The sequence below is a fragment of the Perognathus longimembris genome, chromosome 17 (assembly GCF_023159225.1).
Source record: "Perognathus longimembris pacificus isolate PPM17 chromosome 17, ASM2315922v1, whole genome shotgun sequence".
In the NCBI taxonomy this organism is placed as follows: domain Eukaryota; kingdom Metazoa; phylum Chordata; class Mammalia; order Rodentia; family Heteromyidae; genus Perognathus; species Perognathus longimembris.
This window is the reverse complement of record NC_063177.1, coordinates 19,620,679-19,647,591: the sequence shown is the minus strand read 5'-3', so window position 1 is coordinate 19,647,591 and position 26,913 is coordinate 19,620,679. Positions and strand designations below refer to the sequence as shown.

The following is a 26,913-nucleotide window of genomic DNA, read 5'->3' as shown; positions in this document are numbered from 1 at the left end:
CTCATGCCTATAATCCTAGCTACTCAGGAGGCTGAGATCTGAGGATCCAGGTCTGAAGCCAGCCTGGGCAGGGAAATCTGTGAAACTCTTATCTCCTCCAATTAATCACAGAAAAAGCCAGAAGTGGTGCTGTGGCTCAAGCGGTAGAGTGCTAGCCTTGAGCAAAAGGAGTTCAGGGACAGTGCCCAGGCCCACAGTTCAAGCCCCAGGATTTGCAAATTAATAAATAAGTCCTTCCTTCTTTATTAATTCTTACAAGTATTTTGTCATAGTGTAACACAAGTACATTATTACCTGCCTGTACTCCCACTACCCTACCCCTATCTTTATCCACACATACAAGCCAGCACACGAGAACAGAAAAGGAGAAAGTTTATTGAAAACTATATACAGTTGGTCCAAGTCTATCACAGGCTACAATCTGGACCAATATCTCCCACGCCTCGGGGAGTGTCTTAGCCCCTGACAGGGGAAGCCAGGGTTGAGGCCAGGGTTCAGACCCCCCGTGGATTTTTGTGGATTTACCACTCTCTATGGCCTAGAAGTGGAGGGCCCGACTCAAGATTCCTGAAGACAGGAGACAGTTTTCCTGCCCTGACCTAGCTGTAGCCTAGAGAGGGGAACACTACTCTGAAACTTAGGCCCAAGAGGGCTGAGCTGGGCTTTCCATTAGTCCTGGCTATACTCTCACAGGAGACCTTTCTGGACATGGAGAGCTCCCCTATTACCTCTCCCCACTTCAGGGACTCAACATGGGGATGCCAGACCCGGCCCCCTTCCTACTCATACTGAATCAGGGTCCAGAGCTCCTGGAGCATCCCCGAGCAGAAGACGTGGAATTAAGAGGCGATGCTGGAAAGGTCACAGTGCAAGGCCCAGATTAGAGCCTCCTGGGTAGAGGGTAGCTTGGGAGAGGAGGGGTCAGGGTGTCCCACTGTAGGAATAATCTGCTTTATTGTGCATCACCAGCCGGTCGTCCACGAAGTAGAAGCTGTCAGACTGTGTCTCATAGGGGTGACGGATCATCTCGCTGACTGTAAGAGAGATCCATCCAGGATAAAAGTCAGGAACATGAGCCAGGCCACGACAGGGACTTCAGGAACAAGGCACAAGAACATCTGAACTACCTAAGGGTTCCTTAGCATCTCTGCTGATATGAGAATGTGCCAAACACAAAAGTGACCCAGAAGGGAAGTCCATGAGAGTCTTATCTCCAATTAACCACCAGAAAACTGGAAGTGGTGCTGGGATTCAAAGTGATAGAGCACTAGCCTGGAGTGAAAAAGCTCAGGGACAATGCCTACGCCCTGAGTTCCAAGCCCTATGCCCAACAAAAAAAAAAAAAAAAAAAAAAAAGTGACCCAGAGTGGAAAGAAAGGGGTCTAGAGACTGGGAATGTGGCTTAGTGGTAGAGTGCTTGCCTAGCATGCATAAAGCCCGGGGTTCTATTCTGCAGTACCAAACAAACAGAAAAGGCCTTAAGTGGTGCTGTGGGTTAATGGTAGAGGGCTATCCTTGAGCAAAAGAAGCTCAGGGACAGTGCCCAGGCCCTGAGTTCAAGCCCCAGGACTGTCAAAAAAAAAAAAAAAAAAAGAAAGAAAGAGAGAGAGAGAGAAAGAGAGAGAGAGAAATGCAGGCAGGAAGGAAGGAAAGAAAGAAAAAGAAAGGAAAGAAAGGGGTCTGGTCTACAAGCACACCTTCCTCCCCAAGCTGGGTCTCTGCATGCCCCCCCCCCCCGCCCTCCTCCCTTAGGGCCCTGTGCACGCACTCAGCTCCTCAGAGAGAGGGGGAAAGTCGTAGATGTGTTCACAGGTGTTCTTGCTACTGGGAATGCAGAAGCCAAAGTGGAAGTCGAAGCTCTTCAGCAGCTGGTTGCGGAAGTAGTGCCTCTCAATCATGCGGAAGTTGTTGACGGGCTTGTCACCCACTGTGAACTCCACCCTGAGCCAGAGAAGGGGGCAGTGAGCTTGGCCTTGATTCTAGGCAGCTAGCTGGCAGTCAGGGTTTTGAGCAGAGCACCCCTGAGAGGTTTCAGGAAGAACTCAGGAAGGGATGCTCCCACCCTCACACTCACCCCCAGCCCTTACCCCAGCCCATGACTCACGTGGCTCCCACCTGCCTCAGGCGGAGGAAGGCAGGTGTGAACTGGTAGCGGACAAAGCGCCCGGCATTGGGGTCCAGGTCCCGCCGGTTGATGGGCAACCGCTCTGCAATGTACCCCAGCTGGGCTCAGTGGGCTTCAGACTGGGGCCCTTGCCCACACCCCGAGTTCCACCCCAAGGTCTCTGATCCCCAGGAGATTCTGATGTGCATATGGGCTTCAGAACTTTGGCTGCATCGTGGCATATAGTGCAGCAAGCCACCAACCTCTGCTGAGGTTCCCAGGACAAGATAACACACACACACACACACACACACACACACACACACACACACACACACGTGAGCCTTTGGCACTGCAGTTCCCAGGGAGGCCTGCAGAGGCCAGGCTGGCAAGGACGAAAGGGACAGGACTGCCCTCCCAAGATGTCCACCCTCAGAAGCAGATGGAAGGGAGAGGGGCTTTGCTGCCTGCAGAGCTGGCATCCCAGCTCAGCTCTGATTTCCTTGTGGCCTGTCGAGCCCCTAGGTAGCCCCACTTCACAGAGCTTGCACGCCTCATTCTGTCATGGGTTCACCCAGCCTGCTCACCTGAGGCAGGGGGCTTCTTGATTTCAAAGAGGACAGTGCCTGAGTCCATGTCTCGGATTTTGAACCTGACGAAGTCGATCTTGTAGATATTCTCCTCGGGGGAGCACAGGTAATCTAGAGGAGACAGGCAGCTGAGCAAGGGAGATTTCAAAGCCCCTGTTGTTAGTTCAGTCTCGGTGGGACCCTGGACCAACCACAGCTTTGTCTGGTGCCTATAGTCATTGCAATTCAGGGGCTTGAGGTCCTGCCCTGGGGAAGCCCCCACAGTGGAGAGGATATGTCTCACCATGGGAGTATTCTGGGGGGTGGATGGACATCCCCCATTCTAGTGGCCCAGCTGGGTCAGGTAAGAGGAGGACAGAGCGCAGTGGAGGACAAGACCACTTTCCCCACATTTTCCCTCTACCCTGGAGTTTCTGGCCCTTTTTCCAACCTCTTCTTTGCTAAGCTGGCTTGCCTGAGCTAGCTTAGTTCCTTAAACCAAATAGGTCACCAGTGTGGGGGTGGGGGGGCTCCAAAATGAAAAGGTACAAACCTGCCTTTGGAAACATCACTGTATAAAGGGGTGGTGACAATTCTTCCCTGGGGAATGCCCCCCACCCCCATCCCAGAGCCAACTCTGCCGCCACGTCCACATGGTGTTGGGCAAGGCTAATCTGCAGAGGAGACTCTCTAGACATGGGTGGTACTGGGGCAGGCAGACATACTCTTTCTGCTCCCCCTGCCCTCAGCCTCTCCTTTCCCTGTAAGCGGCTTACACAAGCTAGGCACCCTTAAGCAGCTTAGCGGAAGCTCTGCTGATTGGAGCTCAGAGCTGATATCAGGAGGAAGGGACCCGACTTTGCTCAAAAGATCCTCTGTTGATCTCCAAGTGGGAGGAAGTCTTAGCACACAGAGGGAATGCCTCAGAGGTCATCAAGCCAACCTTGACCTTAAGCCATGTCCAGAGATAGTACTTCTTCAACCCAGAGAGAATCAAACCAGGAGGGACTGACAAGGGCAGCAGGTACATCAGGAGTATGGAGGGGTAAGGGGAGTCCTTAGGCCCAGAAGAACCAGAAACAGTAGAGGCCCTGCCTGAGGATGCATAGGAATACAGGGGCCTCATCTGCCTTTCACTGCTCTCCAGAAGCAACTATAAGTTACTCAAAAGCAAATGCAAGTGCTCAAGGAGGCCCTCATGCGAAGTAAGAAGGAACAGAGAGGGGCAGTGGGAGGCTCCAGTGCTGTCAGCCTACAGGACATCACATCCTCTCCTGGTGACCTAGAGAGCTTTGGAGCTCCTGAGCCACCTCCTATTCCTCTGTGATAGGAAGAGGAAGTGAATATAGTTACTGTCTCTTCCTCAGGCCAAGCTCATCCTCAAGCCTCATGCAGCCCCCTCCAGAAAGCCCTTCTAACATACCATGGGGCAGGATCTTTTAGGATTTTTTTTTTTTTTTTTTTTTTTTTTTTTTTGCCAGTCCTGAGCCCTTGACTCAGGGCCTGAGCACTGTCCTGGCTTCTTTTTGCTCAAGGCTAGCACTCTGCCACTTGAGCCACAGTGCCACTCCTGGCCGTTTTCTATATATGTGGTGCTGGGGAATTGAACCCAGGATTGGGGCAGGATCTAATGGCAACTAAAGGGGAAAGGAGGAAAACCAGAAATGGGCAGCTCCAACCTCACCCGGTACATAACTTCTTTCCACTGAAAGTAAACACCAGTCCAAATCTATAGAAAGAATTGTAGGGTTTGGAAGAGGAAGGGACAGGGTTGGGAGCAGGATCCCAGTTCTTTAAGACCCTCCCCTCTCCCATTCCTAACTTCGGGAGCCTATCCTCTTACTGGAAACAACTTCTTCAGTCTGACACCAGCCTCCTCTACCACAAACCTAATCAGTCCCTCTGCTGTTAGAGGGGCTGCATGGGGCTCACAACACCACAGCTAATCCCACCCCTCTACCAGAGAAAAATGAGGCCTAGGCCCCAAGGTCAGGCCAGAGTAAGGGGCAGAGTGGCTGAGGGCTCAGAACACAACCACAAATAGCTTCCTAAGCTGGATTTAGGGCCTGGTAATCCAGGAACAGCAAATCTCAGACCCAAGTGATTAGGAGTGCTGAGGGTGGGAAGCCTTTTCTCAAATCCTGCATAGAAAATGCTCCTACAAAACTCTTTCTCTTACCCATCCCCTATAGATGCCTCAATCTAAAACCTGTGAGGTTCCTCCAAATTAAGACACATGTTGTAACTTCACCTGGAAGCCTCCTTCCTGACAAAATAAACCTCTAAAGTTAGCTACCCAGGACCCACACAGGTCATCCTGACCTCCAATCCCAGAGCTAAACTGAATCCTAAATGCTACTGTTGCAAATTATAGCCCAATTGGCCCCCTCCCTCCACTGATGTCTGCTTGGGCAAGGAAGCAAAGCACTCTGGGGGCCTAGCTAGGAATGGCTGCTGCCTAGCTCAGACAGGAGGAAGGGGGCCCCCAGGGACTCACATATACAAGTTTGGGCCTGCCATCCTAGTCCCCTCCACAGCACTGTCTGGAAGCCCTGGGCTCAGCTGCTCCTATAGCTCCAGGGCTCTGGGCCACCCCAGTGCAGATGCCCATCCCTGGGCAGGCTGCTCTCACAAAGGGAGCAAGGACGGATTGCTGATGAACCACACCAAGGTGGAAGATTACTGTCTCTCCAAATATCTCTCATTCTGCCAGGCTCAGTTAACATGTGCCATGAAGCATCTCGGCCCTTGTTCACTATCTGTGGTGGGCAAGCCCTGCCTCTGCCCTGAATGCCCAGTTGTCTGCTCTGGGCAGCAACCCTCACACAGCTGATACAAGAGTTCTCTTCACAGAGGATGCACAGCATGCCAGGCACTGCAAAATCAGAGATTTACTTTATTTTCATAGTAACCTTATGACTGAGTTGGCACTATCTCCACTTTACAGATGAACAAACATGCTAAGAGACAGTTACATGCCTAAGATCACACAGTCAATCGTGTGGCAGAGCTAGACCATCAACTCAGTCAGTGCAGTTCAGTTTTCCCTCGATAAGAGAACCCCCAAAGAGGACAGATCCAGGCCTGGGCTTGGGGAACATTAACTCACTCCCAGAGTCCACAGTCAACATACTGAAGCTTCCTGGCTCCACTTGGTTCCTGGGGAGGATGGCCCCAGTCTTCCAGGGGAACCCAGGGCCAGGGTACCAGTAGAGACACCTGAGGGTCTTCTTAATGCTTCAGGGTGGACGCTAAAGGTACACTGTATTCAGCCCCCTCCTCATTAGTATGTGGGCCTCAAAAAGGCTCGGAAGACTCCACGGGGAAAGGGTTAAAATGCTGCCCCACCTCCACCATGGGAAAAGGGGTGGGCCCCTGAAGAAGGAAAGGGTAGGGTGGAAGTAAACCTCTTCTTCAGGGATGGGAGATGAAGACACGAGGCGGCTCACAGATCTCAGGCTTGGAGGCAGAGGAGAAAACAGAGTAGGGGACTCCGGCGGGAGGTCGGGTGGGGGAGGGGAGGGCGGGAAAGGGGGCGGGGGCCCGGGCTCCTCGGAGGGCCCCACCCGCAGGCTCCCCTCCGGCCCGCGGGCGGCGCTCCCTGGCTAGTGCTCACCGCCCGTGATCCGCTGCAGCCCCAGCACGTCCTCAGGCCCGATGGGTTGCTTTCCCTGCAACGGCCCCGGCCTGGGCCCTGAACCGGCCTCCGGTTCCGACTCGGACCCAGATTCCGATTGCACTCGCGGCTCCGGCGTGGGTTGCACGCTCAGGCCCGAGGCCTCCGGAGCGGGCTCCGCCCCTGTCCCGGCCCCGCTGCCGCCCTTCTTCACCTTCATGGCCTCGCCGGGCCGCCGCTCGCCAGCTGCCGCGGCCGCTGCCTGCGCGGGCTGGAACGCCGAGACGCGGAGCGTCCGCAGCCCCGCCCCCTGCCGGGCCCCAGGTGCTGCCCCGCCCCTGGGCGTGTCCACCGTGGCCACGCCCACAAGGGGCCACACCCTCCGAAAACCCTAAAAGCGCTGAAGTCCAGAATTTGCCTTCACCTCCTTCATGTTTCTTTTTGGTGAAATGAAGTGCCTGACTATCTCTCCTCTAATCTCACTGGGCTTTAACCATAGGGGCGTTCACCCGGACCTCCTCCCGCTGTGGCCACTTCAGGCCTAGGCTCATGTTATGTGCTCAAAGCCCCTCCCCCTCAACACCAAATCCAAAGTATTTTATAGATTTTTTTCTAATACACTATGTGAACTTATTCTTATTTTTTTATTTGCCCACTGATTCTTCTCCCTGAAAGGTCAACTCGATTCTCTCTCTTTTTTTTTTTTTTTGGCCAGTCCTGGGCCTTGGACTCAGGGCCTGAGCACTGTCCCTGGCTTCTTCCCGCTCAAGGCTAGCACTCTGCCACCTGAGCCACAGCGCCCCTTCTGGCCGTTTTCCATATATGTGGTGCTGGGGAATCGAACGGAGACCTTCATGTGTAGGAGGCAAGCACTCTTGTCACTAGGCCATATTCCCAGCCCCTCGATTCTCTTAATACCCCAGCACTAACACAGTGTGCTCCTTGCAGCCAGTACTCAACTGAATGAATGAATTAGTATTGGGGGCCTTTCACCAGTATCAACTATTTTCTCGTAGAACCCCTGCTGAAAAGCAGAAACAAGCCAAACACCTATGGCTCATGCCTGTAATCCCATTTAGGAAGCTGAGATCTGAGGATCAAGGTTCAAAGTCAGCTGGAGAAGAAAGTCTGCAAGATTCTATTTCCAGTAATCAACAAAGACCAGACTGGAGGCACGGCTCCAGTAGTAGAGCATCAGCCATGATCAAGAAAGCTGAAAAAAATGGGTCGGTGGAAATGTCTGTGAGACTCTACTCTTCAATTAACTATCAGAAAGCTGGAAGTGGGGGTTGGGAATATGGCTGAATGGTGGAGTGCTTGCCTCAGATACATGAAGCCCTGGGTTCATTCTCCAGCTCCACATATACAGACAACGGCCAGAAGTGGTGCTGTGGCTCAAGTGGTAGAGTGCTAGCCTTGAGCAAAAAGAAGCCAGGGACAGTGCTCAGGCCCTGAATCCAAGGCCCAGGACTGGCAAAAAATAAATAAATAAATGGATGAATAATAAATAAAGCTGGAAGTAGAGGTGTGATTCAAGTGGTAGAGAACTAGCCTTGAACAGAAAATCTCAGGAACAATGCTCAGGCTGAGTTCAAGTACCAGGACTAGCGCTAGCTCGCTCGCTCGCTGTCTCGTTCTCACAAGCAGGTGCACCTGTGCACGCGCACTCGCACGCACACACACACACCAAGGTGAGAGAACAGGGCTATGAGTGAAAGCCCCAGTACCAGCACAAAAATAAAAAGATAGATATATAAAAGAAGCAGATATTAACAGTGTTAGATAATCCAAGCCAAGGAAAGACTGCAGTCCAGGAATGTAATCATCCCAGGGCCCTGCTGGACACTGAGCTAGGAATGACACATGGTCATAGGGAACATGGTAGACCTGTGAGCACAGGGCAGATACCAGTTATTACTTACATGTGAACGAACGAAAAGTTATGTGCTTACTGTACAGCATTTCAATTCATATTCAACCAATGTTTATTAAAAACCCAAAGTGTGTGTGTGTGTGTGTGTGTGTGTGTGTGTATATATATATATATAAAGAGTCTAGCATGCTAGACACTCACATGGGTATCACATTTAACCCTCACAACCACCTTATGAAGGAGGCATCATCAGTGCAATGAACAAATGAAAAGCTAAGGCTCAGAGACAATGAGTGGTTTATCCAATACTCCCCAATGCAAAAGCAAGGTTTGAACTCAGGCCTGTTGTATTAGAAGGCAGGTACTGGGCTGGGGATATGGCCTAGTGGCAAGAGCACTTGCCTCATATACTTGAAGCCCTGGGTTCGATTCCCCAGCACCACATATACAGAAAATGGCCAGAAGTGGTGCTGTGACTCAAGTGGCAGAGTGCTAGCCTTGAGCAAAAAGAAGCCAGGGACAGTGCTCAGACCCTGAGTCCAAGGCCCAGGACTGGCAAAAAAAACAAAAAGTCAGGTACTTTCCCTTTGGTACCATGCCTCTCTACAGGGTAAAGGCAATCTCTGCCATGCACAGCACCACATCCTGAGCTGTCAAGATGTAACTCACAGGTAAAGCCAGCCAGGAGGGAAGTCAGTAAGGGAGAGAATTTCAAGAGGTGACCTTTCCTAGGGGTTTGAGGAATGGGGAGTAGTAGAGGTTCTAATCTAACCAAGGGCTTTCCCCTAATACTCTCTCTCAGTGGCAACAGTGCACTAAGCTAGCTGGGCAGTGGTTCACACCTGTAATCCTAGCTAGGAGGATTCGAGATCCAGGAGGCTGAGATCTGAGAATGGAGGTTTGAAATCAGCCTGAACAGGCAAATCTGCAAGTCTCATATCTCCAATTAATCACCAAAAAGCCAGAAGTGAAAGCTGTAGTTCAAGTGGTACAGCACTAGCCTCAAGTGAAAAAGCTAAGGGACAGCAACAGGGCACTTAGCTCTAGACACCCCCCAAGAAAAAAAGTGTACTATGCTAAGAGACAGACTGCCCCTACTCCAGAGGAAGATACACAGAAGCCCTCAAGTTCAAGCCAGATAAGGACAATCAGATAACATTTTGTTTTGGTGCCAGTCCTGGGGCTTGAACTCACAGGCCTGGGCATTTGCTCAAGACTCTACCACTTGAACCACAACTCCACATCTGGCCTTTTGGGTGGTTAATTGGAGATAAGTGTCTCATGGACATTCCTGCTCCAGCTGGCTTTGAATCATGATCCTCAGATCTCAGCTTCCTGAGTAGCTAGGATTACAGGTGTGAGCCACCAGCACCCAGCTTCTAGATGACTTTTGAGGTTCTGGAAATTATGATAGAGGACCAGAACCTGAGGAAGGGGAAGAACAATGAACCCATCTTGGAGTGTTGTCAGAGAACCAACAGAGGAGACTGGAGACAAGTCATCCCCAGCACTCCTCCCTTAGCTGCTTCTCAACCCACAACCTCCCACACTGGCCAGAAAGGAAGGCTTTCTATTAAGATGCTTCCTTCTCAGTCTGTCTTTTCAGGCTTTTTCCAGGACTTGCGGGTCTCCAGGAAAATCTTGACCAGTGACAGGAGGATGGGCACAGCCATAGGTAAGAAGAGTGGGATGTAGATGGCAAATTTCTGGTCATCAGGGAAATAGAGGAGGTGGAGGAGTGAAGGATCAAAAAAGGCACGTTCAGAGGATGTCACCGCTTCCTGGCTGGCAACAAAGGCAGAGGACAAGTGCCCAGAGGCCAATTCCTCTGCTGCCTTCTGGACTGCAGCCACAGCCTTGTACACCTAGGAAAGGGAGGGGAAGGGGATCATTAATATATCCAAGACCTCAGAGGGGAGGGTGCTGGACCTTACTCTGCCTTCCATCTAACAGGGAGACTGCCTGGAGTGCGCCTAGGATATATGGAAGTCAATGAGTCTAATAAGGGCTGTGGGGCACTTTCTGAGAGTCAGCCTGCAACCTTCATTCCCTCTTGTGTAGACCCTTGCTAGGGATACCTAAAGGAAGGCTGAGGCATTTAAGGATGACATGCCCACACTCACCCTGGTCCTCACTGGCCACTTCAATTCTAGGCCACTGGATCCATCCACTCACCTCAGAGGCCACGTCATCCTTGATGACAATGTTGCTGATCTTGCCCAGAAGTTGAGCCAAGGAAGTGAGGGTAGTGGTAGCTGTGGCCAGGTTCTCCACTGACCGAGCCCAGAGCAGCCGGTCTAGCTCCCAGGTCATCAGTCCTTCACTCTTCAACTCTGAAAGAAGGCATTTTGGAGGCACCTTGGGCTGAGAAATCCCAAAGAGCAGCCTGTAGGAAGCACCAAGAAAGAGCAAAAGTTGCTGTGACCAGAAAGTGGGAGACAATGGCTTAAGATTCTTAGAAAATCTACCCTAAGCCAATGATTTTCAGTCTTACCAAAACCATAGGGCTCATGGAAGGTAAGCAGCAACCCAAGTAATCCAAAACCCCAAGCCACGTTTCAACCAATGTTACTGTTTTTAACCTGCTTCTATGTTAGAATTCCAAGGCCTTGTTTGAAAAAAGTTTCCATGGCTAAAATACCTCTGATAATACCAACTTAGTTCAATCCCTTCTCTCTCCAGCCTCTGTTTAGATACATGGGACCAACAGGACTTAGTTAAGGGATAATCCAGGACATCTTTGAAAAGGTGTGTGTGCTGTGCTTGTCTAAGGCTGCACCCATGACAGACATTGCTAATCATCACAATACTCTTTCCTGATGAGCCCAAACACTGCCTTAGAATCCTCACCACAGAGCTTCAGGCAGCCACTCTCATCCAGTCAGCAGAAGAATCAATAGTTGCTTTGGGGGGCTGAGGATATGGCCTAGTGGCAAGAGAGCTTGCCTCGTATACATGAGGCCCTGGGTTCGATTCCCCAGCACCACATATACAGAAAATGGCCAGAAGTGGCGCTGTGGCTCAAGTGGCAGAGTGCTAGCCTTGAGCAAAAGGAAGCCAGGGACAGTGCTCAGGCCCTGAGTCCAAGGCCCAGGACTGGCCAAAAAAAAAAAAAAAAAATAGTTGCTTTGGGGGTTTTGGTTTTTTTGGTTCTTGACGCTGGTACTAACAGCTTGAACTTGGCACCCGGGCACTGTCCCTTAGCTTTTTTGGCTCAAGGCTGGTGCTCTACTACTTAAACCACAATTCCACTTGTTGCTTTTTTGGTGGTTAATTGCAGATAAGAGTCTCACAGCCTGGCACTGGTGGCTCAGGCCTAAAATCCTACCTAGTCAGGAGGCTAAGATCTGGGGATCATGGTTCAAAGCCAGCCCAGGTAGGAAAGTCTAAGAGACTCTTATCTCCAATTAACCACCAAAAAGCAAGAAATGGAGCTGAAGCTCAAGTGGTAGAGAGCTAGCTTTGAGCATTAAAAAAAAAAGCTAAGGAACAGCACCTAAGCCGCTGAGTTCAAGCTCCAAGACCAGCTCACTCACACACATGAGTCTCACAGACTTTTCTGCCCAGGCTGGCTTCAAGCCAGGATCCATGGATCTCAGCCTTCTGAGTAGGATTATAGGTATGAGCCTCCAGCACCCAGCTTACAGCTGTTTTTTTAAGTGTCCTGAAATCACACCTGGGTGCCTGACTTCTAGGAAGTCTATTTTTCTGAAGACAGATTTTGTCAGCTGCTTTTCCTTCTTAGAAGGATGAAGCCATCCTTGGGAAACACTCTTTTGGCTCATCTGGGGCTCTCGACACAACCAACGTAACCCCACCAAATGAGATTTCATTCTCCTCCATTACCCCTTGAGAGCAGAGACTATAGCCACATTTTCCGTGGCCATCCCCAAGGGGATGGCCCAAGGCCTCACCGCAACTGGGCCAGGAAGACTTCCATCACTTGCACCATGTCCACCTCCACTCTCACGGGCAGTTCAGAGGCATTATAGGTTTGGGGGTCAACATTGTATACCTGAAAAGAGGAGAAAATGCAGCTGCCACACTATTGGACCAGATCATGCACTGCTTTGCCCTTAGCACGCTGAGGATAATGAGAGGAAATGAAGACATGGCCTCTGGTCTTAGAAGCAACAAACCCAGTATCATCGCTAGCTAACTGGTTTTTGGTTTTTTGTTATTTTTGGTGCCAGTCCTGAAGCTTGAACTCAGGGCCTGGGCCCTGTCCCTGTGCTTTTATGCTCAAGGCTAGCACCCTACCACTTGAACCACAGCTCCATTTCTGGCTTTTTGGTAGTTAATTAGAGATAAGAGTCTCACAGACTTTCCTGCCTGAGCTGGCTTTGAACCAGGATCCTTAGATCGCAGCCTCCTGAGTAGCTAGGATTACAGGCACGAGCCACCAGCACCTGGCTGCTAACCAACCTTGAGTACCTACTATGAGGAACTTTCAGCAAATTATCTCAATGAGCCCTTTGAAATCCTGTAAAATAAAAATGGCTTAAAAAAATACTATTACATAGTTCCCACCCCATGAGGAGCTCTGATCTAACAGGGTCTGAAAGAGTTCCTTTGAAAGACTTCCATGGACAGGACCAAAAGTAAGATGGTTATAGGCTGTCCTAAGTGCAAACTGATAAGTGCAAAAGGGTCACAGCACAAGTTGGGCACCAATGGCTCATGCCTGTAATCCTACTCCAGAGGCGGAAATCTGAGGATTGAGGTTTGAAGTCAGCCCAGGCAGGAAAGTCTGTGAGATTTTCATCTCCAATTAACTTCTAAAAAACCAGAAGTAGAGCTTTAGCTCAAGTGGTAGTGCCACTGGCCTTGAGTAAAAAAGCTAAAGGATAGCACCAAGGACCTGAGTTCAAGCCCCAGTACAGGCACACACACAAAAAAAGAACCACAGCACCAAAAGCACTAAAGAAAAAAGATCAAAGATCAGGTCCTGCAGAGGAAGGCACAGAACATACTCTCACCTCTCCAAGGCCTGACCCCAGGTCCCCAAGCTGGGCCATGGAAGATACCTGCCCCCTTCCCCCAGAATAAAAGTTGTAGGAATAGTTTCCAGGAAATATGTCTATCCCTGAAGCACAGACTCCAGACCTGCTAAGTATGACTATTACCATAATGCCACCCCAGCGGGGACTGTGGAAGGCATTTGTGGGCATCGGATCCCCATTTTTGTTCTGAATGTACAGTGGAGAGTGGACCAGCTCAGGCACATAGAGTAGGAAGTTGAGCACAGGATATAAGGAGGCAGCACTGGATCCTGCAGTAGAAAGAGAAGCAAAGTCAGGTATCAAAGTGTGTTAGAACTCACTCTTAGCTCTAGATTTCTAATCTACTGTTCACCCATTCTGGGACTCAGCTTCTCCTATTGATAATTACTAGGATATCCTCCAGTTAAAAACCTCTGAATTTCTCCCAAGCTTTCCCACATAGATGGAGCCCAGAACTTAGCCCTAGAGCACCCCCGGAATCTCCTCCTGTTGAAGAGTCCCTCTATAGCAAGCTAAGACAGTTCCTTCCACCACTGCCACAAGGCACTCCCTTGCAATCACTAATTTTATGCACAAGTGCAAATCTGACTTCAGGTCAATCCCCTCTTTAATCTACTTTATACCATGTTAAAGTGCAAACTCTTTAACACAATGTATTTTTTTGGCCACTCCTGGGACTTGAACTCAGGGCCTGGGTACTGTCCCTGAGCTTCTTTTTGCTCAAGGATTGCACTACTTGAGCCACAGCACCACTTCCGGCTTTTTCTGTTTATGTGGTGCTGAGGAATCAAACCCAGGGCTTCATGCATGCTAGATAAGCACTCTACTGCTAAGCCACATTCCCAGCCCAACACAATTTTGTTTTTTGGTGGTAGAATTGGAATTCTGAACTTAGGACCCCATGCTGGCCAGGCAGGTGCTCTACTATGGAGCCATACCCCAGGGCTTTTTTTTTTTTTTTTTTTTTTTTTTGGCCAGTCCTGGGCCTTGGACTCAGGGCCTGAGCACTGTCCCTGGCTTCTTCCCGCTCAAGGCTAGCACTCTGCCACTTGAGCCACAGCGCCGCTTCTGGCCGTTTTCTGTATATGTGGTGCTGGGGAATCGAACCTAGGGCCTCGTGTATCCGAGGCAGGCACTCTTGCCACTAGGCTATATCCCCAGCCCACCCCAGGGCTTTTCTGCCATCATTTTTGGGTAGGGTCTTACAGTTTTTCCCAGGCCAGCCTAGATCACAATCCTCCTACCTACAGCCTGGCTGTACCTACCCACATAGATATAACCGTAGCACATGTACATGCCCACTGTGCCTGAATTATTGAGACAGGGAGTGGGTCTCACTAACTTTTGCCTGGGCTAGTCCTGAACTGCAATCCTCCCAATCTTTACTTCCCAAGTAGCTAGAATTACAGGTGTGAGCCACTACACTCAGCCTACATAATCCTTAAGATCTGGTGTCTCTGCCTGGCCAGTCTCATCTTTGGTCACTCATTCATACTCCAGCCACAGAAACCTGCACTGAGCTCCCTAAATGTCTACGTTCTCACACTTGTACATCTAAGCCTATAGTTCCCTTTGCCCAAATTGCCTTTGTGTCTCTGTACTCAGCATTGCCACAAACCAGTCCCTCAGCTGTTGTTTGCCAAATGAATGAAAGAATGAATGGAAAGGGGCTGGGGATATAGCCTAGTGGCAAGAGTGCTTGCCTCGTATACATGAAGCCCTGGGTTCAATTCCCCAGCACCACATAAACAGAAAACGGCCAGAAGTGGCACTGTGGCTCAAGTGGCAGAGTGCTAGCCTTGAACAAAAAAAGAAGCCAGGGACAGTGCTCCCCGCCCTGAGTCCAAGCCCCAGGACTGCCCCCCCACCAAAAAAAAAAAAATGAGTGGAAAGCCTGTGCTAACAGCGCACACCTGTAATCCTAACTATTCAGGAGGCTGAAATCTGAGAGTCACGGTTCAAAGCCAGCAGAGGCAGGACAGTCTGTGAGACTCTTATCTCCAATTAACTACCAAAAAGGTAAAAGTGGTAAAGTGTTAGCCTTGAGCAAAAAAAAAAAAGCTCAGGACAGCACATCAGGCCCTTGAATGGCACAAAAAGGCTAGATTTGTGGCTCAAGCAGTAGAGTACCTATAATTGGAAAGGAAGCCCTGAATTCAAACCCCAGTACCAAAAGAAAAAGAAAAAGGAAAGGAATGAATAGAGGCTAAGTACTGGTGTCTCACAACTATAATCCTAGCAACTCAGGAGGCTGAGATCCAGAAGATCATGGGTTAAAGCCAGCTCAGGTATAAAAATTCATAAGACTCTTCGGCCAAAATCATGAGATTCTTTCTCCAAAACAACCAGAAAAAAGCAGGGCTGGAGACAAAACTCGATGGTAGAGTGCTAGCTGAGTGAGTGAGAGGCCCTAAATTCAATACCCAGTAAGGTGCAAAAAAAAGAATATATGAGTTTGCTACTCCTCCTGTGATACCTGACCCACAATGGCTTACCCTCCACTGTACTCAACTTTACATTACCTGCTTATATTATATTATATTTACCTGAACTATAGTTACTGGCCATGACCACACTTCCTAGAGTCCACCCTCCAAAAATCAAAGACCATAAATCGTAGCTTTGAGGTACTTCCATCTCCATTCAAATTCTACCTTCATGTGCTTCTACTGCCTTTCCTATATGTGTCTGCATCTTTCCTAGAAGGCTTTTAAAGAAGACCCAGCCTAGTCATTCACTTGTAAGAACTGCTGGGATGATTTTTAACAAGATAGGTGTCAAAATGGAAATGTCATCAGAACATCCCGAAAAAGTCGCCTAGCCAGGCGCCAGTAACTTATACCTGTAATCCTAACTACTCAGGAGGCTGAGACCTAAGGATAGATTCAAAGCCAAACCATGTAGGACAGTCTTTGAAACTCTTATCTCCAATTAACCACCAAAATGCCAGAAGTAGAGCTGTGGCTCAAGTGGTAGAGCATTAGCCTTGAGTACAAAAGCTCAGGGACAGCATGGGACAGCATCCAGGCCCCAAGTTCAAGCCCCAGGATGGGCATGTACAAACAAACCAAGAAACAAAAAGAAAAAAAAGAGCCTAAATTTCTCTACTCCCCTCATATGGATCTAGACTGAGAAGCATCACAACATAGAACATCCCTCCAATCCTGAGCTGTGCCTTCCTGGATCTCCCTGGCCTGGTAGAAAAATATTTGTCATCAGGAGCTCACCCAGACGAGACTCTACGGGGTTAATCACATGGGGGAGGCTATGTATGCCCAAGTAGTAGCTGGATGAGGCTGGGTCAAAGCGAGGGTTTACCCCCAGCACCGCATAGTAAAGGATCTGTGGAGCAAACAGAGAAGATGTGACATTTTATATTGATTTACAATCTACTTTCTCCCCAAAAAAGATTTGGGGTGCTTTAAAAAGATATAAGCAGATGTCGGATCAGTAACATATGGGAGGGACAGGAAGACAGAGGTTATTCTGATTAAAACATAATACAGCATATCTAAAAATACCTTAATGAATCCCTTTGGTTAATTAACAAACACTTAAAAAAAAAAAAAGCCAAGCACCAGCAGCTCATGCCCTATAATCCTAGCTACTCAGGAGGCTGATATCTGAGAATCAGCCAGGTCAGGCATGAAAGTCCATGAGACTCTTATCTTCAATTGACTACAAAAAAAGCTGGAAGTAGAGCAATAGATCAAGTGGTAGTATGCTAGCCTTGAGCACAAAAGCTCAGGTACAGTGCCCAGGTCCTGAGTTCAAGCCCCAGGAGAGGCAAAAAAAAAGGAAGAATGTCAGTAAGTAAAACAGGCTCTGATGGAGAAGGACCATACTGGGGGTAGGGAAGGCTAATGAAGATGTTAATTAAGGTTGACTATGACCTATGTAGTTTATTTGCATGTATTAAAAGAAAACAATGGGGCTGGGAATATGGCAAGAGTGCTTGCCTCGTATACATGAAGCCCTGGGTTCGATTCCTCAGCACCACATATATAGAAAAGGCCAGAAGTGGTGCTGTGGCTCAAGTGGCAGAGTGCTAGCCTTGAGCAAAAAGAAACCAGGGACAGTGCTCAGGCCCTGAGTTCAAGCCCCAGGACTGGCAAAAAAAAAAAATAGAAAGAAAAGAAAACAATGAAACCTATTGAAATTGTTTAAGGAGGAAAGTGAGATGGAGAAGAGTGATCTCAGAGGGGGTGAGGTTGGTGGGGATACATTATTTACATATACAGAAATGTCTCACAATGAAACTTCCTTGGTAGTACTAATATATGCTAATAAAAAAAGAAGATATTAAAAAAAGACACAACCAAGAACAAAGAAAAATATGAGAGACAAAAATAAGGGCTAGAGCTGGATGCCAGTGACACTCCTATAATCCTAGCTGCTCAGGAAGCTGAGATCTGAGGATCATAGTTCCAAGCCAGTTAGGGCAGAAGAGTCTGTAAGAATCGTATCTCTAATTAACCACCAAAAAAAAAAGTCAGAAGCAGAGCTGAAGTGATAGAACACTGGCCTTGAGGAAAAAACAAAAAAAACAAAAAACTCAGGGACAGTGCCCTGATGCTGAATTCAGGCCCCAGAACTGACACCAATAAATATGCAAACAAATATTTTATTAAAATTAAGGCTAAGAGAAATTAGGGCTATGAAATAATTAAATCCTTTACATGCTTAAGAAACACCTATTTTTACCTGGTTTCCTAACAAAGAGGCAAACAATAGCATAAGTCATTGTCTACAAGACCAAATCAAGCCAGTGATTCAGAAGTAACCACTTCCCCTACCAAGATATGCTAAATTTCTCCTGTGTTTTCTCTACCAGGACACAGTGTGACCTTAGCCAGACTAGAGGTAGAAAGCTACCTTCTTCACATCTTTATCATTAACACTCACATGTAGTAATGATACAGGAGGTTGAGGGGGGCGGGGCGGGGTTGTTCAGTTTTTGTTTTGTTTTGGTTTTGGGTTTGGTTTGGTTTTTTTGCCAGTCCTGGGCCTTGAACTCAGGGCCTGAGCACGGTCTCTGGCTTCTTTTTGCTCAAGTCTAGCACTCTACCACTTGAGCCACAGCGCCACTTCTGGCTGTTTTCTATATATGTGGTACTGAGGAATCAAACCCAGGGCTTCATGTATGCGAGGCAAGCACTCTTGCCACTAGGCCATATTCCCAGCCCTCAGTTTTTGTTTTTAAATAAATTCCTTCAGGATGGCTGATGGTATTAACTTCTAGATACAACTTCTGAGTAAGCTCTAAAGGGAGCCATAATAACGTTGCTTTAACAGGCAATGGTAGAACTTCCTGAGCTAGACATCAAGGAAAAATCAAGACACCAGCCCACAAGGACAGATGGACAGACACAAATATGTACACACATCTTTCTGTGCCAGCCTCTGTCAGTACCTGCCTTTATGTATACATCTGTACTACCAAATATCAAGCTCTAAGAGATGATAGAAGAGAGGCCCGAGTAGAAATTTTTAAAAGTTCCCTAAAAAATCTCACCTGGGAGTCCACAGAGAAGTTGCCAACAGCACTGAGGGCATTTAGGAAGGGCCGCACGTAGCGCTGGACAGCCCCCTCAATGTCCCAGTAGACGTCGTGGGACTTGGGGTCTGGGTTGAGTAAACTGAAGGTGATCTCATACCCTACAGAAACAGAAGTCAGCGAAGTCAGCTCTATGCACTAAGGAAGAGGGACAGCTTGTACCCCTCCTAAAATGAACTTGCTTCTCCTCTGGAATAGGACTGCATTGCTATTATAGAACCAAAGGGAAGATAAAAGAGGGATGAAGCATACTAAGTGTTTTTAAGAAAAAGTTGAAGCCAGGCACTGATGGCTAACACCTATAATCCTAGCTACTCAGGAGGCTGAGATCTGGGGATCATGGTTCAAAGGCAGCCCGGGCAGGAAAGTCTGTGAGTCTCTTATCTCCAATTAACCACCAGAAAACTGGAAGTGGTGTGGTAGCTCAAAGTGGTAGAATACCAGCCTCCAGCCAAAAGCTCAGAGACAGCACCCATGCTCTACATTCAAATCCCAGGACTGGCACACACAGAAAAAGAAAGCTGGGCACTGGTGGCTCACACCCATAATCCTAGCTACTTAGGAAGTTGAGATCTGAGGGTCACAGTTCAAAGCCTAGTCAGTAGTATGAAAATCTCATTTCCAATTAACCAACAAAAAGCTGGAAGTGGATCTGTGGCTCAAGTGGTAGAGCACTAGCCTTCAGGGGGAAAAAAAAAAAAAAAAAAAACACCTCATAGACAGTGCCCAGGCCCTGAGTTCAAGCCTCAGGACTGGCACCAAAAAAAAAAAGAAAGAAAGAAAAGGTTGAGCCAGGCATCTGTGGCTTATCCCTCTACCTAAATATTCAAGAGACAGAGATCTGAGGGTTGTGGTTTGAAGCTAGTCTGGGCAGGAAAGTCCATGAGACTCCTACCTCCAATTAACCACCAGAAAACCAGAAGTGGTGCTGTGCCTCAAGTGGTAGAGTGCTGGCCTTGAGCTGAAGAGCTCAGGGACAGTGCCCAGGCCCAGAGTTCAAGCTCCATGACCAAAAAAAAAAAAGCAATAAGGATTCTTTTTGCAGATTCTCTTCCACCTCCACATAACTCTTTCTTTTCCTTTTTACAGCCAAGCCCAATCTCCTACCCAAGCTGGACTTGAGAGGCCGCCTGTTATCAGAGTTCCACTTGTTCTCTGGGAGATGGTCAGCTAGAGCAGCAGCAAGCACATCCTCAGTCAAAGACATGGCCTGGGCTACTTGGATCACACGACGGCCAATGATGTTAAAAGCCTCGGGGTGCATTATCCCTCGTATAACTGCTGTCCTCTCAGGCCCAATGTAGCTCATCATGTCCTGTGAGGGGTGAGCAAGGGACAGAATGCCCATGACTCAGTGACAAAAGCACAAAAGCACTCTAGGTTCTGTCTGTTTTGATTAGTTTTGTTGAGATAGGGTCCTTTATATAGCCCAGGAGGGCCTTAAGCTTGCAATCATCTTGTTTCAATCTCCCAAGTGCTAAGAATAAAGGCATGCATGACTATGCCTCACCTGTCTGCAAAGTTGGCCTTTTGTCACTAACCCTAAAGTCTTTCACCACTCTCTAGAGCCATGGTGCACTATTAAGTCAGCATTTCTGAGCTGGAACCTTAGATGAGTGTTCTCATTTATTTCTATTCTCTTTTCTTTCCCAATAGACACTGGGAAAGGCCAGGTCCAACCAACATTTAAATTTTCAGGGGAGTAAAATGGTGAACTGGAAACCAACAGAGGATATGCTGAGCAAGAAAAGCAAGAATTATTACATAAATGGAAGGTCTGACCTCTGAAAGTAGCTCATGGCAAAGAGGCAAGGACAAGAGTATTCACAGCAGCACTAAACCAAATAGTGAAAGTAACCTAAATTCCCATCAGAAACAGAAAGGATAAACTATGCTCATCAGTGAAACACAGATCCAACTACACATATCAGCAAAGGTAATTCTCTCAAACATAAATCTGAAGCAAAATTAATGTTGCTGAAAAACATACATTTTACATACTTATATAGTTACATGTATTATGTAGTTATAGCAATTCAAAACTAAGTATGTTATTCATAGATTCATAGTATGTTATTCATAGTATGTTATTCATGTGATTGAACTCTAAGGAAGAGCACAGAACACAGTCACCTGATGCTAAACAAAGTAGAGTGTAATCATGTTGATCACAGGTTCCAGCTACATAATTACATTAGAGTTTGTATGGGGTTGGGTACATAGATATTCACTAAAATTCTCTTTCTTTTTTTTCCCCAGCAGTAGCAAGCATGCTACTATTTGAGTTATCTCCCTAGCTCTTTTTTCCTTAGTTTTCAGGTAGGGCCTCAGTTTTTGCCCAGGGCTAGCCTTGGACTTCAATCTTCCAGCTTAGCTGGGACTACTATTACATCAGGCTTATTGGTTAAGATGGTATCTTAGCCCGGCTCCAGTGGTCATGCCTGTAATCCTAGCTACTCAGGAGGCTGAGATCTGAGGAGAGCAGTTCAAAGCCAGCCAGGGCAGTAAAGTCCTTGAGACTCCAATGAACCACCAAACAACCAGAAGTGGAGCAATGTCTCAAGTAGTAGAGCGCTAGCCTTGATCAAAGCTCAGGGGAAGCACTCAGGGTCTGAGTTCAAGTGCTAAGACAAGCACAAAAAAAAAAAAAGTAGTGTCTTGCTAACTTTTTGCTAAGCTGACCATAAATGGTGATCCTGCTAAGCTTGGACTTCTAAATACATAGTATTACAGGTATAAACCACCATACCCAGATTCTTTCATCTTTTTATAAAATTTAAACATTTTATTGGGGACCAATGGCTTATGCTTATACATGCTACTCAGGAGCCTGAGATCTGAGGATCAAAGTTCAAAGACAGTCTAGGGAGAATAGTCTGTGAGATTCCATCTCCAATTAACCAGCAAAATAAAAACTGAATTGGAGAAGTGGTTCAAGAGGTAGATCACCAGCTATGAGCAAAAAAGCTGAGCAAGAGGGCTGGGAATGTGGCCTAGTGGTAAGAGTGCTTGCCTTGCATGCATGAAGCCCTGGTTTTGATTCCTCAGCACCATATATACAGAAAAACACCAAAGTGGAGCTGTGGTTCAAGTGGTAGAGTGCTAGCCTTGCTAGCCTTGAGCAAAAGGAAGCCAGGGACAGTGCTCAGGCCCTGAGTTCAGGCGTCAGGATTGGCAAAAAAAAAAACAAAAAAACAACGGAGCAAGAGCATGAAACCTTGAGTTCAAGCCCCTGTACTGGCAATAATAGTAATAGCAATAATAATAATGATAATGATAGAAAAGTAATTATTTCATTATAAATTAAAAAAGAAATGGTAGATGGCCTAGCTCCCACTCAGCCATCTGCTCCTAATACGAAAAAGTCAATGTATCATCACAACTCACTCAAATCAGCTTCTTTTTGGGGGGGGTTGGTGGGAAAATGAGGGGGTGATGGTGAAGTGGAAGGATGTAAACCATCCTTCATGACAAGGTCTCACTGAGCAGTCCAGGCTGGCCCCAAACTTATGAGCCTTCTGCCTCAGCCAAGTGCAAGGATTGCAGGTGTGGGCCATCACACCCAGCTCAGCTATTCTTTTAAATATTACTGATTTTTTTTTCCCCACTACTTTATATGATCACTGGTACTTTCACCACATACAAGTCTTGGATTTAGTAAGAGCCAAGCCAATGTCAACAAATAAACCTTCACTGACATTCTTTTTTTAAAAGATGTGGAGCTGGGCACCTATGGCTCACTCCTATTATCTAGCTACTCAGGAGGCTGAGATCTGAGGATCATGGTTTGAAACCAGCCCAGGCAGGACAGAAATAGAATTATGGTTCAAATGGCAGAATGTTAGCCTTGAGCAAAAAAGCTCAGGGACAATGCCTAAGCCCTGAGTTCAAGCTCCAAGGTTGGCACACACACACACAAAGAGAAATGTGGAGTTTTCTGTAGCAGATAGGAGATAGAGATAGCATTGTTAAAAAAAGGAGGTGATTCGGATGAAGAAGAGTAGAAAGAAAAATGCAAGTCTTCATCCGCTCTGCTTACTTACTTACCTGGGGAAGGAGTGAAGAGTTTTCAGAGATCACGTACACAGTCAGGGAGCCCTCTGCTTGCTCCTGAGGCTCAGCTAACATGGCTTTTGCCTCTGTAGACAAGAGCAGGTGATACACCACAAGCTACACCATTCCATCTCCCTTATACCCCTCAGAACACTTGGGCCACTCCTCCATTCACAAATGCTAGGGTTAGATAAGTCAGAATTTGGCTCTCAAGCCCTCAAGGGCCCAAGGCTAAATTTTAAGGCACCTCAAAGGGGTTTTGAAGGTTAAGACACAGCATGGAAAATCTATACTTAATATCAGAAGGAAAAAGCAAGCATATTCTGAATGACCACTGCTTCTAGTACCATGCACATTGCTCAATGATAGGACCTCCTCCTCATAGTCCAAAGCTCTTCGATAAGCCTTCTGGAAACGGCATTTGATTTTCATTTTGTCTGGAGAGAAAGAAACAGTATAATGAGAAGATCAAGCATTAGACTTAACACATTTCCAGCCAGAAAACCGAAGATGGAAAACTGGTTGTTTACAAAGACCCAGCACCAAGCAGCTACAGTCAACTCCAATAATTCTGGCATGGATGATAAACACAGGACAACCTGCTTTTCCCTCTGCCTATCTTCCCACTGGAGAGTCTATTAAAATATTCATTATATCAATAGGTGAAAGGAAAATAAATGGCCATTCCGATTGATAGCCCAAAATAATTTAATAAATATTCTTTAATAAAGACACATTTAATGACAAAAATACATATTTAATAAAAAGACACACTGAATGTCAAAACACTAAGAGCAATTTCATTAAAGTCAGCACCAAAATGACTGTGATCTTCTCTATTATTCTCACTATTATTCAGTCTTGTTCTTTCTTTCGTTCTTTTTTTCTTTTTTTTGCCAGTCCTGGGATTTGAACTCTGGGCTTGGGTGCTGACTCAGGTTCTTTTTGCTGAATGCTAGCAGCACTTGAGCCACAGCACCAATTCTAGTCTTCTGATAGTTAATTGGAGATAACAGTCTTTTTTTTTTTTTTTTTTGCCAGTCCTGGGCCTTGGACTCAGGGCCTGAGCACTGTCCCTGGCTTCTTTTTGCTCAAGGCTAGCACTCTGCCACTTGAGCCACAGCGCCCCTTCTGGCAGTTTTCTATATATGTGGTGCTAGGGAATCGAACCCAGGGCTTCATGTATAAGAGGCAAGCACTCTTGCCACTAGGCCATATCCCCAGCCTCCCAAGAATTTTTTTTTTTTTTTTTTTTGCCAGTCCTGGGCCTTGGACTCAGGGCCTGAGCACTGTCCCTGGCTTCCTTTTGCTCAAGGCTAGCACTCTGCCACTTGAGCCACAGCGCCACTTCTGGCCTTTTCTATATATGTGGTGCTCAGGAATTGAACCCAGGGCCTCATGTATACGAGGCAAGCTCTCTTGCCACTAGGCCATATCCCCAGCCCCGAGATAACAGTCTTATAGACTTTCCTGCACTGGCTGGCTTCAAATCACGATCCTCGGATCTCAGCCTCTTGAGTAGCTAGGATTACAGGTGTGAACCACCAGCTCTCGGCTCAACACTGTTCTTTCTAAAGTTCATAACCAATGTAATAAGTGAAGAAAAATGAAACATAAATATTCAAAAGAAAGAGGAAAAATGGCCACTTTTGAAGAAATATAATTATTTTCAAAAAAAAAAATCAAAGGCGAGCACTCTACCACTTCAGCCACAGTGCCACGCCTGGCTTTTTCTGTGTATATGGTGCTGAAGAATAGAACTCAGGGCTTCATGTATACAAGGACAAGCACTCTACCACTAGGCCATCTTCCCAGCCCCTTTACCTAGGATTTTTGGAGATGGGGGTTTCCTGGACTTTTCTGCCCAAGCTGGAAGTAGAGCTGTGTGGCTCAAGTGGTAGAGTGATAGCCTTGAGCACAAAAGCTTAAGGACAGTGACCAGACCCTGAATTCAACCCTAGAACTGGCACCAAAAATAAAAAATAAAAAAGGACAAAATAAGTTAAGGAAATGCAATATGCTGAGTTTGATTCTGATGGGGGGAAACTAGCTATAAAAATTACACCTTTGAGAACCTGGGGAAATCTAAATGTTCACCGGGAAATAGGTAATATTGTTATACTGATGATAGTGGCTCATGCTTGTAATCCTAGTTACAGGAGGCTGAAAGTTAAGGATCAAGGTGCAAAGCCAAAAGAATCTTCATGACTTTATCTAAATTTACCAGAGGGGGAAGGGGGGGATATGGCCCAAGTTGTAGAGCACCAGTCTGAGCAGAGCTGGAACAAGGCCTGAATTCAAACCTTGAATGTGAGCCCCAGCACTTGAAAAAATATTATTATTAAATCATATAACTATTATTGAATTCTTACTAAATTATTAAATATTAATAATTATTATTAAATTTTAGCCAGGCATTGGTGACTCACACCTATAATCCTAGCTACTCAGGAGGCTGAGATCTGAGAATCGAAGTTCAAAGCCAGCCTGGACAGGTAAGTTCGTGAAACTCTTATCTCCAATTAATCACTAGAAAACCAGAATTGGAGGTGTGGCTCAAAGTGGTTGAGTGCTAGCCCTGAGCAGAGAAGCTCAGGGACAGTGCCCAGGCCCTGAGTTCAAGCCCCACGACCGATAAGTTAATTAATTAATTAAATTATCTTAGCCAAGCTACAGTGGTTTATGCCTGCTCCTCCTAGCTATTCAGGAGAATGGGATCTGAGGATTGAGATTTGAGGCCTGTCAGACCACAAACGTTCTCTAGACTCCATCTCCATCTTCCAAGATAACCAACTAGTAACCCCAGGCCAGGGAGGTGGGGGTTGGAGGGGAGATGCCTTCCAATGTAATCACCTAAAAGGCAGCTCAGACCCCTCCTCTCCAGCCCCACCCCTACAGGCACTCACATTTCAGAGGGATCTCTCTCTCGTGCACAACCGTGAAGGGCAGCTTCTCCTGGTCGTCCAGAGGCACTGAATCCCGGGTAAACACCACGGTGACTGGCACCTTGAGCCGGAGCTGCAGGGAGGAGTGGGGCGGGGGATAATTAGCAGGGTCTCCTCCTGGTCCAGTGGACGGTCCTTGGCCCTCCCTCCCCCACCGAGGGAGGTCTCACCTGCAGGGCGTTCAGCCCACTGATCTCGGAATACGGCAAAGGGGCCCGGTACGTCTCCGTGGTCTTCCACCAGAGCGGCAGTCCCAGCGGGATGGCAACCGCAGCGAAGAAGAGGGCGGCGCGTTTGCCCCGGATCACCTCTGGGGACCCGAGGGTGTAAAGTGAGGCGCGGGAATCGGGCTCCACCGCCCGCGCCGTGCCGGGGAGTCCCAGCAACCCGTCCCCACGGACCCCAGGCCCGCGCTCAGAGGGGCCCTGACTGTATTCTGAAGGGGATGATCCCATCCGACACCACCCGCCCCCGTCATGCAGGGCCTCTCCGCACCTCCATCCCTACCCCCTGCAGTTCTCCCCAGTAGTTCTCCAGCCACGGACCCCACCCGAAGCCCACCGTACCAAGGTCCGTAGCGGCGGCCCCAGCGGCCGCCATGCTCGCTTCCGGCTGCTCAGGCCGCCAAGGGGCGGAGTTGCGTGAGCCTCCCCCCAAATCGGAAGCCTCGTTGTGAGAGGGCGGGATCACGGCAGCTATAGGGGCCAATCACAAGCGAGATTTCGGTTGCACGCCAGAGAAAGATGCAAAGGGGGGCGAAGTCTACTTGTAGCGACGCCGCCCAGCTTCGGAGAGGTTACCGAATCTCGAGACTGTGGGAACTCGGTCCGAGTAAGAACACCTGGGAAATTCCGGGCTTCCCGGTTAAGCAGAGCTCCAGCCCTGCAGCTGTTAAATATAGTAGCTTGGACAACCACGGGGAGAGGTATTTACTGAAACGGGGAGGTGTTTGCTGAATTGACATCATGCCTATAAAGAGCCTGGGTGCAAGGAAGCCCTCCAACGTCATCGGTCACCTTCATTGTTTCTCATTCCAGACGCTCTCTCCTCGAGCCTCAAACACGGAGGTAGCAAGAGCATGCCTTACTTTTTTTTTTTTTGAAGCATAATTGGCTACTCTAATTTTATTATTTATTTTATTGTTTGTGCCAGTCGGGAGCTTGAACTCCTGGACACTGTTCCTGACCTTTTTT

The 26,913-nt window shown here is 47.8% G+C and overlaps 2 protein-coding genes across 3 annotated transcripts; both read right to left on the bottom strand.

Annotated features, from left to right (window-relative positions):
- Nucleotides 1-355: 355 nt before the first annotated feature.
- Nucleotides 356-6,565, bottom strand: Unc119 (unc-119 lipid binding chaperone). Of its 2 annotated transcripts, none has more exons than XM_048365530.1 (5): nucleotides 6,290-6,565; nucleotides 2,692-2,805; nucleotides 2,105-2,207; nucleotides 1,769-1,941; nucleotides 356-1,034 (listed from the first exon to the last, which is right to left on the bottom strand). In XM_048365530.1, the coding sequence occupies exons 1-5, from the start codon at nucleotides 6,507-6,509 to the stop codon at nucleotides 922-924; spliced, it is 723 nt and encodes a 240-aa protein (XP_048221487.1). In that variant the 5' UTR covers nucleotides 6,510-6,565; the 3' UTR covers nucleotides 356-921. The 2 variants fall into 2 exon arrangements, with proteins under 2 accessions (XP_048221487.1, XP_048221488.1); XM_048365531.1 differs by lacking the exon at nucleotides 6,290-6,565 and adding an exon at nucleotides 4,097-4,103.
- A 2,884-nt stretch (nucleotides 6,566-9,449) lies between these two features.
- Nucleotides 9,450-26,343, bottom strand: Pigs (phosphatidylinositol glycan anchor biosynthesis class S). Its single transcript, XM_048365526.1, has 12 exons — nucleotides 26,287-26,343; nucleotides 25,891-26,030; nucleotides 25,682-25,793; nucleotides 23,123-23,212; nucleotides 22,770-22,861; nucleotides 19,830-20,037; nucleotides 18,681-18,823; nucleotides 16,393-16,507; nucleotides 13,289-13,434; nucleotides 12,077-12,177; nucleotides 10,338-10,548; nucleotides 9,450-10,027 (listed from the first exon to the last, which is right to left on the bottom strand). The coding sequence occupies exons 1-12, from the start codon at nucleotides 26,318-26,320 to the stop codon at nucleotides 9,752-9,754; spliced, it is 1,668 nt and encodes a 555-aa protein (XP_048221483.1). The 5' UTR covers nucleotides 26,321-26,343; the 3' UTR covers nucleotides 9,450-9,751.
- Between the last annotated feature and the right edge of the window lie 570 nt (nucleotides 26,344-26,913).

Coding starts and splice junctions, on each gene's coding strand:
- Unc119 (XM_048365530.1), bottom strand. CDS start 6,509: ATGAAGGTGAAGAAGGGCGGCAGCGGGGCCGGGACAGGGGCGGAGCCC. Junction 2,208..2,691: donor CAAGAAGCCCCCTGCCTCAG/GTGAGCAGGCTG, acceptor GGTACATTGCAG/AGCGGTTGCCCATCAACCGG. Junction 1,942..2,104: donor CTGAGGCAGGTGGGAGCCAC/GTGAGTCATGGG, acceptor TCTCTGGCTCAG/GGTGGAGTTCACAGTGGGTG.
- Pigs (XM_048365526.1), bottom strand. CDS start 26,320: ATGGCGGCCGCTGGGGCCGCCGCTACGGACCTTG. Junction 25,794..25,890: donor GTGGGCTGAACGCCCTGCAG/GTGAGACCTCCC, acceptor TCCTCCCTGCAG/CTCCGGCTCAAGGTGCCAGT. Junction 10,028..10,337: donor AGGATGACGTGGCCTCTGAG/GTGAGTGGATGG, acceptor TCCCTTTCCTAG/GTGTACAAGGCTGTGGCTGC.